Source organism: Eubalaena glacialis, chromosome 1, assembly GCF_028564815.1.
Source record: "Eubalaena glacialis isolate mEubGla1 chromosome 1, mEubGla1.1.hap2.+ XY, whole genome shotgun sequence".
NCBI lineage: Eukaryota > Metazoa > Chordata > Mammalia > Artiodactyla > Balaenidae > Eubalaena > Eubalaena glacialis.
In genome coordinates, this window is record NC_083716.1 from 151307850 (window position 1) to 151322223 (window position 14374).

The following is a 14374-nucleotide window of genomic DNA, read 5'->3' on the forward strand; positions in this document are numbered from 1 at the left end:
AGACAACAATTTCTAAACTGCCTACCAGTCAGTAAATGTAAGTATGTCATAAACATTCTTTGAAGAGAGGCTGGAATATGAAGGAACACTGAATTTCTCTTGAGAAACTGAGATAAAAATAAATTAATGGTCAACACAGGCAATGCTTACTGGACACAACTAATCAATCTATTTGATTTTTGTAGCTGCTTTTTGAGTGAGTCAGTTGCTTATCTTAATGCAAAACGTATCAACCACTGATTTTAAAGCTTCAGATAAACAGAAAGCCAATAAAGAGAAAGTCAGGTGCTTCATAAATTGACATGGTTTGATATAATAATGGTGACTTTTAAAATTCAAATGACATACTGGAGGAAGGATACTTCTGGTGTTAGTTGTGATGTGCTTTACTGAAGTAATACTCATGTGTCTCTGCTAATTATTATCTATGGTTTCCCACGTAAGACAAATAAAACATAAGGCCTGATATGGGAGTGGGAGAAGCTACTGAAACACAAGAACCCACAAAAATCATCAGGGGCTAGGGATATAAATCTTTTTTTTTTCCTACTTCATGATGAAAGGGGGCATAGGCCTGACAAAGGTTATCTGTCTCTACCCGCACTACACTGATCTCTAGTGGGTATTATTACCACATGCTTCCACATGCCAAGTGAAGATCATCATTAGCTTGGGTAATGATGATAAAAGACTGGTCAGAATAAATGTGATGCTCATATCAGATGCCACACGGAGAGTCAGTGAACAGTTTCCTTGAAGGAACAGTTAGAAAACACATCAGATTACTTCAGTCAAAGGGTTTTCTACATCAACACTTAATGAGAAGTAATAAATATTAACCTTCACATAGAAGAGATTGGAACACAAGAAAGCCCTCAGTCAATACTCTGGCATAGAGAATCAAGACTTAAGTTGAACAAACCTCTACGATAGGCTGTCAACTGATTCATGTTGGAGGAGGAAAACTGTCCTCATCCTCTTCACTCCCACCCATATATCAACAGCATAAAAAAGAGTATTTTCTCTCCCAAACAGTTATAGAGATGTGTATAATCAGAATGTGATTTTTTTCCTATCATGTTATATTAATCAGTGTCATAATTTTTAAAAACTGATTAGAAAACTGAGAATTAAAAAGAGAAGCTTGGAAACATGAAATATCTCATTTGACTAGATTCATAAAAATATCTCTTTAAATTCCAAGCCACTATAACCATATCCTTGCAAACATATCCTTCTCCTCTCATAGTCAAGAATATACTAAAAATGTTTTTATATACTTATAATAATATGATTTTGACAGATAGTTGATGTTAAATAAATGTTTTCAGAGTGAATAAAACTAATTTTTACAGCTTCATTTAAACTCCCTATTCTTCCATTCAATTCTAAGAATATTAATTCAGCTAGTTTCACTTTAAGTAATTGGAATTGTGGATTCAGATAATTAAAAATAAATATAAGCCTAATAAATATTTATGTACATAATAAATGTATCTATATCACATATACACATAGAAAAATATGTATTATCTAGTTATACTGTGTTCTGATTTCCCCTAATTAATTCTGTAATTGTGAGTAATTATCTCCAGTGAATGAAGTTAGGTAGGTGCACCTCAATATCTGTTATTTCAAAGATGAGAAAAAAAAAAAAAAAGAATGAGGTTCAACTGTTTAAAAGGTTAAATGATAACTTCCATGTAAAGTATATAAAATGAAGAGCCAGACTAAAACATGGGAAAAAGGAAAATTGTTATCTGTACAGCCCAAAGAATTGGTTTTCAACCAATACAAACTTAAAATAACTTAAAGAAGAATTTAAACAATTTTATTTTTAGTTTATCATATAGAAATGTATAAAGTCTTTAATAATAAAGAAAATACAATGAAGTTAGAAATGAGAAGAATGATAACAACTTGTAGCAAAAAATTATGCAAACCCTCATAGGAAGTGAAGTGTAACTATATGCAACAAAAATGAAGAGCAATCTGTATAAGAGACTAAATTTTTAAAAAAAGAAAAGAAAACTTCTAAAATTATGCAATGAACAAAAAAAGTTGAATGTGAAATACTAGGAGGAAATTAATGTTTAAAAAAGAGAAAAAAAGCATTATTCAAATAATATAATAAATTATAGACCAAAGTCAACTAAACCAAACTGAAAATGTGGATAAAGTTAACCATATAAGTGAAAAAAAGATACAGGGCTGAAATATTTTCATTTCCAAAACATATACGGCCAAATTTGTTTCTCCATTTTCCTCAACTATTTTGTCAATGGAAAAATCTCTTTACTGAACTGAATGATATTTAGAATAAGTACATGCTGTGCCACATGTCAGAGGAAACTATTTTATCAGATTTTACAAAAGAAAAAGTAAAATATGAATCGAATGTGGAAACATTAAAATGCATTAAGAACAGTTTTCACCTAAGCAAGAAAATGTAATTACTACAACTAGACTGTAATTTATCTTAGCACTACCTTTTATTGTCACAATGCATTTATACTAAACTCTTAACTGATTGGATGAAAACGCTTTATTGTATTTTTTATTTTACTTTTTAGAATTGATAGCTCTAAGGTATTCAGCTAGTATCTGAAGGGGACCAGCAGGGCAGCCTGTCTTCAAAAAAGATATAACTAACAGAAAAATTGATATACATATATATACATCTCTAAATATATATAAAAGTCTATATTTTTTAAGTCAGGTTTGGTACCTTTCATAAAACATGTATAGTAACATTTAGTTCCAAAGAATGTTTAGATATATCTTTCTATGATTGAATGTTTGAGTCCCCTAAATTCATATGTTGAAATCCTAACCCCCAAAGATGACAGTATTGGGAGGTGACAGTTGGGAGGTGCTTAGGTCCCAAAGCTGGAACCCTTATGAATGAGATGAGTCCCTTATAAAAGAGGCTCTAGAGAGATCCCTAGCACCTTCTGCCATGTGAAAATACAATATGTCTGCACCCCAGAAGACAGCCCTCACAGGCCATGCTGGCACTCTGATCTCAGACTTCCAGCCTCTAGAGAAATAAATTTCTGTTATCTATAAGTTACCCAGTCTGTGATATTTTGTTACAGCAGCACAAATGTACAAACACATATCTGTTTAATAGAGTTAAAAGTTCCTTAATGATGACGACATTTGATTCCAGCTTTGCCTTGATGGAAGAATAGGAATTGGACATGCAGAGATTAAAAAAAAAAAAAAAAAAAAAAGCTGAAGAAGAAGAAGAAAAAAATGAAGTCAGGTGAAACAAACAGCTTTGACAAAAGCACAGATGTGGGAAAGACTAAGATGTGTTGGGAAGATACTAACCTCAGTTTTTCAGTTTCTGAGGGTACAGCATGCATTAGTGGTGAAAGTACTTCATGATAATGACAATAGCAAACTTTTTGAGCATATTTTAGGAGCTAGCTTCATCTTTATCAGTTTATTGTATACTCACAACATCTCTAAGAATCAGGTGCTAATATTATCCACATTTTATAGGTAAGAAAACTAAGTTATTTAGAGTTTAAGTAACTTGCTTAAGATCACAAAGCTACTAAGTAAAAAGAACTAGATTCAAACTCACATAGAGCTTGCAGTAGCTGAGAAAGTAGGTTGAGAAAACATTGCACAGGTCATTTAATGTCAAGATCATAAACTTATTTTTAATTTGGGGTGCAATGGAAAGTCAATATAAATTTTAGAAAGAGTATAACGAGCAAAAATATCTTGAAGATCAACTGGGAAATGATACATAGAATAGGATATGCGTGAGTAGAATATAGTAGGATAGATATATTTTCCATTTAATTTCTAAAATTGTTTTTGCTTTTACTTTTAAAGTGGTGTAATATAATTCAAATCAGATGGGAAGGTAGTATGTAAAAGTCTTGTTTATACACTGCCTTGGTGGTAGTACTCTGGAGTGAGGTTGGAAAGGAGTTAGGTAAAAAGGAAAAGGTATTTCTGTTCTCCTTTAGATTGATGCAATACAGAAAGAAAGAATGACCATGTGTGCCGACATTTCTATTGGAAGCAGGGGCCAGTGGAGAAATGTAAGCCCCAGAGAATCCACAGAGGTTCAGGAACACATTAAATTTCACACATATAAATCGAGAAAGGTATTTATCTTTTTAATTATAAAGAAGGTAACCCAAGGTTATCAGTAAAAAACAAAACAAAACTTGTAGACACAGGTATCGAATATCTGGATTACTGAACAGGGAAACGCTATTTTAATTTCTCAGAAAATAGGTAGAAGAACCTAAAATGGGTGGTATTGTGTTCCTACATAGAGATGGGGTGATGTAATAAAGTCGAAGTTTTAAACTGTAGTGACTGTTTTATGTAGATAATAAGGGACATGGGGTCAAGGATTCTGTGGAAATGTGAGATTTGGGTGTTAGGGAAGAACAGGAAAAAAAGCAGTCTGTTTTACGAGAAGGTGACGGGTTTAGTGCTGGCATATTAGGTCAGTGTTGTCTTTTGTAATCTTGTCTTGGGCATTGTGAAAACTCACTCAGGTAAACTACCGAACAACCTGAATTACAGACTTTAAAACAATGTAACCTTTTTGTTATTTGGATGTTAATAGTGAAATAACGCTACCTTCACTTAGAGGATATTTCAATGTGAAATGTGATGATTGAGAAGCAATGAAATACGTTGTTTCGCAGGAATAAGGAACATTTTCTGAAAAACAATTAAAGCCAATAACATCGTGCCACACACACACACTAAAAGAGGTTCTCATTTTGCAAATCAGCAGCTCTCACAATTTCCCTGTTTCTTAAAGAGTCGATCCACCAGATCAAGGAAGTATTATATTTCCCCTACTAACTGGAAGGTCTTACTTGGCACATGGTAAGTGGTCAATAAATGAATGGCACATGAAGGGCTGTTTGAATATGGATTCGCCAATGTTATTAAAGATATTTTACTGATTTTTTAAGTTTAAGAATGATAGTGTATTTCAATAAGTAAAATGACAAAAATAATGCATTGTGATTTTTAATCAGGAAAATGAAATTTAATTATACTGAATTTAATTAATTAAAGTATAAATTTAATTAAATTGAAGGGTTATTTTGGTAAATCTCAAAATCTCAGAGTATGATTCATTCAAATTTTAGGTTACTGAATTAATATTAAAATTAGCAGAGAGTCCAGGGATGGTCAATTCACATTAGTTACTGAGAGGTGGCCTATGGCTACTTTTGAATCTCCTAATCACCTTTCTAATTGTGGCAAACAGAAACTTCTTTAGCTATAGAAGCACATTTTTCCCAATTCAGACATGTCCCTTTAATTTATAAATTGGTAATGATTGAGTTTAATAAGTAATAGATATTGGCTCATTTAAAAATTGCTTTACACTTATACTAGGTACCTAGAATATTCAAATTCACAGAGTCAGAAAGTACACTGGTAGATGCCACGGGCTGGGGGGTGCGGGGGTGCGGAGGGGGAATGGGGAGTTAGCGTTTAATGGGGACAGAGTTTCAGTTTAGGAAGGTGAAAAATTGGGGGGATGGATGATGGTGAGAGTTGCACAACAATGTGAATGTACTTAGTGCCACTGAAATGTACAGTTAAATATGGTTAAAATACTATGTTTTATATTATGTGACTTTTACCACAATAAAAAACATTTAAAAAATTGCTTTAAAAATATTTCCAGTTTGAAAGCATGGGTCCTTTAAAAAGCCACTTTTGTCTCCTAAAAAGAAAATACTGTCTCAGTGTTTGCATATTTATTTATACATTTAACAAAGATTTATTGAGCATGACTAGCTTCCGCCTCGCATTCGTCTAGATGCTAGAGATACAGCAGTTAACGAAACTAACAAGATTTTTTGTTTTTGTAGAGCTTACATTTTAGTGGAGGAAAAAGTCAATAAGCAGGTAAACCAATACTATTTAATATTTTTTTGGCAGTGTTAAATTCTATGAAGAAAGGTAAAGCATTGGTAGTAATGTGGATGCAGGCTGTTCTTTAGAGAAAGTAGTCCAATTCAGAACGTATTTAAAAGTTTGAAATAAAGGGTTTGAGAGAAAGAATGGAGTCAAGGGAGACTCCAGTATTTTGGCTTGGACAATTGGGTGAATGGGGTCACATTAACCAAGATGGCCATCACTGGAGAAAGCATTATTAGGGGAGAGAATCAAGACCTTGGGACAGATAGAGTTTGATACTTCCATTAAATTTCCAAATGGAGATGGTAAGTTGGATCTCAATATTCAAGTGAATCTGGTGTTCAACAAAGCGCTCAGGGCTGGTGATAAAAACTGGCAAGTCTCAGTCTCTAGATGTTTAATAAAACCATGGAAGAGGATGTGTTTTTAAAGTCATGATACAGGATGAGAGCACTTAGGAAATCAATAAAAGAAGAGAAGATGTCCAAAGGACTGAACACTGAGTCATGCTGAAAATACTGACAAAATGAGGATTATGCAGCAAAATAAACTGAGGGGAAAAAAATGCCCAGTAAGGTAAGAGGAGAACTCCAAGAATACACTCTTTAAAAGGGAAAGTATTCAAGGAGGAGACAGGATCAGTTGTGTGCTAAGGACTGATAATTGAGTAATTAAGCAACTAGAGGTCACTGGTAACATTGACAACAGAGGTTTAAGTAAGTGATAAGAAGGTAAGACCCTTCTTCTACTTTGCTATTAAAAAAACAGACTAGTTCTAAATACTCAATAGTGATCATATACCAAACTTTTAGCTACTTTACTAGATATATATCCCTTGTAATTTGATGGTATGTTGTTCTAAACCTCTAAAGTCTGTTAAGATATAATTTGTCTAATAACTTGGCAAGTATTATTTTTCATGGAAAGCAAAGATGGAGGCTGTGTGAGTCCTAGTGCAAAGAAGAAATGCTCACACACATTTAAAAATGCATTCAATACAATGGGTTTTTTCTTCTCAGGACTAAAATGACGTTAAGCAGCTTGAATAGGGAGAATATGCAGAATATCTGTCATCAAAGTCAAGGGCAAATATGAATTCTGGTGGAAGAGTGCTCAAGAGACATTCTCTAACTGTTGTTATTACATTGTTGACTGCAACTGATACAGGGGATGCCTTGAAAACTCTCTAAAAAAAATTTTTTTTTTCTGTCAGGTTTTAAGCTTAGGTTTTCTGAGGATTTCAATAGCGCTATACTTACACTTTTCTCAAACAAAACAATAGAAAAATTATATACCCATGCGTAATCTTAAAATTAAACCACTTGTAATTTCTATGAATTTAAATGTGCCTCATTTCTTTTTGTTTTTCATTATATTTGTCCAATTTTAAGACAAAGAAAGGGAGTTAATTGTAGAACATGACATGATCTATTACATATTTTATACTGAGGATTTAAATATTAGTTCAATCAATAGCTATTCTATAAAAAATATACAATGATAGAAATTTGTACTTATATATTGTGTCATTTGTGAAAACAAAGTTTACTGACTGTCAAATCTAGAGCCCATAAATGTCGCCACGTAATTCTTAATATCCAAACAAAGACATCTGCAGCTAGATTGCAGCTAAGATGTTAAGTGGTAAAGAAAATGGAAGACATGCATTTTTTCTGTGTCTAATATTTTTTTAGACTATGGGTAAATCAAAGGTGTCATGACACATAAAACACATGACAGGTAAGACTGTTATCAATCTTGCAAATTTGTTGCTGGAAAAAAGATTTAAGGTATCAAGAAAGGTGTTAGACTGTGAAACTGATGTCCTCCAGGAAACAAAAAATCAAAAACTTTAAAAAAAAATTTTAAAAACCAGCAAAAACAGACATAGAATATTCATGAGGAGTTTTATACCTCAATACTGGCAAACTCATTAACAGTTGTGTGGGTAGGGAAAAAAAGTGTGATGCTTAATTTGGGTAATGGAAATTCCATCAGAAATCCTTGCCCTGTCCTGTCATGGAATGTGAATTCCAACTGAGTAAAGGGCCAGAGAAGATATAGGGTAGAAGTACTCTAAAAAATAGAAAAATACTTTCAATGGCCAGGCCACGTTATCAAAGGGAGTTGTGAAGCTCTAGTATTTGTACAGAATAGAGGCTTAGGATATACTGCCTGATTGCAGGTGGTGTCGCTTATTCTCCAGCTGTATTTGCACAGCAAACACGCACTTGGACTGCATGTTTGTCTGAGGAGGGACTGGTTGAGGGGGCACATTTATGGAGATTATGCAGAGCTCCCCAGCCAATTTTGATGCCTCTACTACAGCAAAGGCAGCTTGAACCCTAAATAACATGATGAAACTGGCAAAAACAAAACAAACAAGAAAACCCAAAAAACAACCATTACCCTTTGAATCTCTTCCAGCCTTTTGACTTTCCTTTTTTTGATCCTCAATATCCCAATACCTTTATTCTGCTTCCTGAATGTTTAGGAAATTGCTTAAAGCATCCAACAAGCATTTACCCAGCACATACTCTGTTCCAGGCACTGAGCTACTTCTCTGTCACTTACCACTTACCATAGTGTACATCATTTCCTCCATGCATATGTGACTGAGTAAAAAACGACAAATCTGGATTTCTATGCTGGTGCTGGTCTACTAGGCTTGCTCCTAGCTCAGAGCTTCTCATGCACCATCATGTCATCAAGTGTCATTCACAGTTATGCCTCAATGAAATGACAAACTGTGCAGGAACTGGACCTTTGGACTATCTAAAAATAGTAAAAACTCTAAATAGTGAATCTTCACGTTGTCAAGAAGTGATCACATATCATTCTGTGGGAAGCCATTCTTAGCCAGATGGTAGACTGAAACAGATCTGATCCATAGTTTCTTAAGTTATCAAGGTCACTAAGACTTAATATGTTACTCTTCCTATGAACACTTAAATTTTAATATGGAGTGTTTCTTTTAAAAAGAAAAAAAAAAAGGCAATTATACTTTAATAACTGAATTCCAAGCATCGCAAGTGGCTGATGAGTATGATACTCTGAGCAGGGGCTCTTCCCTTTCCTTTCCTTTTTTTTTTTTTTTTTTTAATATTCCCAGGCTTGTCCCTTTTTATACAAGTACCAGCCTATTCTATTCTCCCCATGAGCAGAGCCAGCCTTGACCGAAAACCATGGATGATTCCTCCAACCTTCCAAAAGGAAATTTTAAAGTATTTATTAGTAGATGATAATAGAGATTAGAAGTAGGAGCCATAGGAAGTTATATTTTGTTTTATTTCTCTCTCTCTTTTTCTTTCCTTCCTTCCTTCCTTCATTCCTTCCTTCCTTCCTTCTTTCTTTAAATTGCGGCAAAGAAAGTGAGTATTATGAAAACACTCTCTAACACTGTTTGGAGGTGTGCTTCTATGGATTACCCAGGGATTATAATTTGTATGTTTTACAACTAAGAATTCCATTGCCTAAAAAGTCTCCCCTTACCCTCGCCCAAATCAGTGAACAGCAAAGCATAAGCTGTAATAGAATCTCAAAGTTATTTAATGGACTCTCTTCTCTCACTACTCTGGTTGCTATGGCAAAAAGGTGTACTCTCTCTCACATGGTACCATTTAATGTGGTGACTCAAAAATGATGAGCATAGAATTACTTAGTGCTCTTTATTTTGCTACTGCTTTGATGAAATCAATAGAGGCCTATAGGTTCCATAGAACTGAATGCTGGGGTAAATGCCTGCCTTCAGCAAGTGGTTAGGACACTGAAAAGTATAGTCCAAGGAGCCTGAATTTATCAGTTCATTCAAAATTGCCAACAGTTCATAAATTAAACACCCTTAGCTATTATTTTCACTCTCACAGGTTCTGCATGAGCCCACTGTCAACCCTGGGTGCCCACATTTAACACATACTTCTGTAACAAAATCAGTCTAAATCATTTAAAAGAAAGTAAGCTAAATTAAAAAACAAACAAAAAAACTTTTCATTTTCAGATTTGATGTCATTATTAGAACTCTAATTTCGAAAAATGTAAAAATATACAGGATGCTTTACTGGATACCTATAGATGCTTGACAGTTACTTTAAAACATCTTTTTTCAAATGACAAGTCCTAACATTTAACTCAAAAATGACTAGTTTTTAACGTGTGTCCCATTCCAAAGTTATGAACAATCCATCATGACATTCACATTCTAGCATGCTTCCTACTACATAGTAATATCAAGTATGCATAAAGTTTTTTTTTTTTTTTTTTTTTTTACATATACTGAGAGTTCTGTAGATTTTCTTCCACTTGGAAATCACCTATTTTGATGTCACATGTATAGGACTAGATTACCTTTGAAATTTTCCCAACTTTGAAACACTTGATTCTATATTTCAGTAGTCAGGGGAATCGTACTAAGTGTAGAAAAGAAAAGAATTTGTCTGTACTGCATGAATTCTCAAGAATGAAAAGGCCTCCTGCCTAACATTAATCTCTTCTCCCAACTGCCACAGGGCCTAAAATCCCCTCCCCCTACTAGAGGTATTTCTTAAAGGTGCTCTTAGGGCTTATGAATTTTACTTGGATTTGGTCATTATACTACAAAAGAGGGATAATCAATTAACTTAAATCCATTTTCCTATTTACTATCAATTGTCACATTGAAAATAAGATCTCACAGGCAAGCTTTGGAGTGACTAGTTGGGGAGAGACCATGATATTATTTTGTGCTGAACTAGTTCATCACCTTATAAGCAGCTTCCCAGCCAACTGACTCTGCCACCCTCTGCCTTCACATAAAAGGCTACCTTTCCTAGGAACTTTTATTTTCCCATCTATTATCTAGTAAGGCCTTTGCAGAACTTTCCTCTTGTGTGCTGTTCTAGCTGTCCACTGTATCCTCTGGGTCTGACATATTTATGTTGCATTTTCTGTCTAAAGTCTAGGGATATTTTACAAACATCTACTGTTTGGGGTCAGCCCATTCTAACCTTTCCCTAATTTCACACAATCCCAGCTTCTGGAATCCCTTGAACTCTGGCTTTACTCGGAGGGAAAGTCAGGTTCCAGAATCCAGTAGGGTAAAATTTTAAAGGAAGAAAAAAAGAGGTGCTAATCTAAGCAGCCAGGTAGTAATGGAAAAGAGGAAAGTCAAAGCCTGAAGACAAATGGGGTTTACTTTATAACTTTTTCCTAGCACCCTTCAGTCACAGCAATACCATAGTAAATAAAATTGCCACAGAAAAATTTAAAGCTGATGTGTTAAATGGAATTTTAATACATTTAATCTAATGGAAGCAAAAAAATCCTCCTGTACATTTGTTACAAATATGAGAAAACTAAAGCAAAACTGATCGTTTTTCTTTTGAATTATACAGATACGTTGTTCAAATATCCATGTGACCTTTAGGACTAGTCAGTATATGTTATAGACTTGTACTCACTATATTACTCATTTTCCTAAAACTACAAACCACAGGAATGTTCCCATGAAAACTGTGTATTGTTCTAACTATGTACGCCAATATGGTCATCAAGCCAACCACTAGAGGTGAAGGCATTTACATATGTATTCCATGATCAATGCTAGAGTCATCAAATCATGTACCATCCCTCTTTGACTACATTCAAAGATGCAGCACTATATCATGTACCATCCCTGTTTGACTACATTCAAAGATGCAGCACTATATCATGTACCATCCCTCTTTGACTACATTCTCTTTCTGTCAGAGACCCTTCTGTGTAGAAAGAGAGGAAGTGCTTCTTTGTATAGGGTTTATTACATTACACTCTCCCTGTGTATTCACAGCAATATTGTGTGGATCAATAGAAGAAATTGCAAAGAAAAAGCCTTCCACTTCTTTAGGCCGTTGATATATTAAATCAGAACTCTCAGTGGTGGAAAAAAAGAGGAACAGATAACTTGACCTAATTTTTCTAGAGGATTGCCCCTGAAAAATAAATAGGGCTTCATAAACCAAGTCAGCAATTGAAAACAATAAACTAAGAAGTAAAAGAGTTCCTTTCTTGGTAATTTTCTATACAAATATGTTTTGTAAATAATTAAACATACTATCTCAGAGAAATAGTTGAAATTATAACATGAGGTTACGATGTAAAGGGAAATAGCAGCAGCTTGCAGAGCAAATCCAATGCTTTGCCCAATTTGGTTTCAGGAAAGAGAATCCCCTCCCATGCCTAATTTTCCAATTGCTAATAAAAGGGAGTAGGGGACATGCATTAATTTATCAAAACTTCATAATTTGAAAATGCAGGAAATGAAACCAGATTTGGAGGAAGTGAGAAGATGCCAGATGGAATACCATGTGTAATATCTTCCTATATTATTCCCAAGCTAATTCAGTTCACACACACACACACACAAAAACAACAAAAAATTAGTGTTATCCTGTCATTACCAGCACCTCAAGGCTATTTCATTAGCAAATCAACAATATTTACTCAGGGTGTACTAAGACTGAACACTATGTAGAAACAGTAGGCTTTATTTGCAGACACGAGGTAAAGGGAAGGCAGTTTTGAAACATGAAATTCAAACCCTTAAGAGTGGAACACTCATTGTAGTAATCTTAATTAGAAAGAAAAATTAATTCCTTCTTTTTCCTTCCTTCCTTCCTTCATTCCTCCCTCCCTCCCTCCTTCCTTCCCTCAATCTCTCCCTTCCTTCCACAAATATTCACTGAGTACCTATATGTTCCAGGCAATGGTCAGAACTGAGTATATAACAGCAAACAAAACTGACAAGTTCTGTACTTTCATAATATTATTATGAAATAATATATTATTATTATTAATTCTTATTATATTATTCTGGGTAAATTATTTATAATTTACAAATTATAATTTGCTTATATTATTCTGGGTAAATCTGATGATAAACAAATACATAAATATGTTCATTTCAAATGGTAGTGCTATAAAGAAAACTAAAAAATCATGTAGTGATAGAATAGGTATGAATAATAAGTATAGTTGGGAAATAAGATTGTGATGGAGAGAGTACACACCCTTAAATAGAATGGTCAGAGAAGGTCGTTTTGAATGTTTACATTCTAGCCAAGACTTGAATGATAAGAATGTGACTATCACAGGGAAAAGCATTGCAGGCAGATCAAACAGCAAGTGAAAAGACCTCAAGAGCAAAGTGGCTGAAGGACAAGGAAACCAGTATGGCTGGGGTGTGATAAAAGGAGAAGTAGGAGATGAGATGGAAAGGTAAATGGTACTAGTCCATTAGCCCTCAGAGGCCCTGTGAGAAGTTTGGGTTTTATGCTCAACATGAGGGAAAACTATTGGGAGATTTTAAGCAAAATAACGACATGGTCTGGTTTATATTCTAGCAGATAACTTGAACTATTATGTGAAATATGAATTTTAGAGGGAAAGCAGAGGCTCACAGAAACCAGTGAGGAATCTATTATACAGTCCAGGAGAGAGACGGGTAATTCAAATCAATTAATCCATTTCTTTTGAACAGGTTTTTGTTCATTAGAAACTTCCTGTAATGGAAGGAGTTTTGTAGTGATCAGTGACAACTAAAAGAACTTCTCTGGCTTTCTAAGTATGGATCATTTCCTTAAAATGAAGAAAAAATCTATTTCTTCAAAGTCCATATTGCTCTACTATATACATTTCTAATGAAAAGAACTGCAAATAGGAAATAAATTCTGGAAGGACCAAAAATTAGATAACTTACCATTTTTGGCTTTGCAGGATCTGTTGTCTGGCTGCATTATGTAGCCCTCCACGCAACTACAAGCATAGGATCCATACGTATTTATGCAGGTCTGGCTGCATGTACCATAAACAGCACATTCATCTTGATCTAAAAGGCAAATTAACATCATTTCTAAGCAGATTTATTGTTGGGCATTTTTTTTCTCCCTGAAGAAAACATTTTTTCCAAACTTTGGAAATAGGCTATTTAAAAAAAAAAAAAAAAAGCGAGAAAGAGCCAACTCCAATACATCTTTTCAAAACCACGCTAACTGAACATAAAATTCAGTGTCGTTTTAAGTTATGGAGATAAAGATCAAGCTTAACACCAAATCTTTTACTTTAAAAGATAATTTATTTGCATTTTTGATGTGTAGGCTAAAAGTCCTTGGATATTTGTGCAAAGGTATAAAATGCACTCCAATGAATATTTGCTGAAGAGTTCTAGTGTTTACGACACTGGCTTTTTCAGGATTTTGACAAAGAATTAGTCTGGCAACACGATTTTCAATGAACAGATTAAATAAAAGTTCTGAGCTAAGCAATGTAAACCACCCTCACTAAATCAAAAGGAGGAAACTATTAAGTACTTGTTGCAAACAGAAATTTTATCTTAATTAATTTTTATTTTAATATCTATGGCCCTCCTCCTATTTCTTCCCTACTTCCACTCGCAATACTTTTTTCCTCCAGCATCTTGTTCAAATCTCTGTAAGCA

At 34.2% G+C, this 14374-nt stretch overlaps 1 protein-coding gene across 1 annotated transcript in view; it reads right to left on the reverse strand.

The window, feature by feature from the left end:
• Nucleotides 1-14374, reverse strand: part of LRP1B (LDL receptor related protein 1B) — a gene marked incomplete at its 5' end in the record, with an annotated part of 1521642 nt that overhangs the window by 978211 nt on the left and 529057 nt on the right. The window contains one exon of the mRNA XM_061199746.1: nt 13637-13765. Within this exon, the coding sequence (XP_061055729.1) occupies nt 13637-13765 (129 nt within the window). The remainder of the gene's footprint in view (nt 1-13636; nt 13766-14374) is intronic.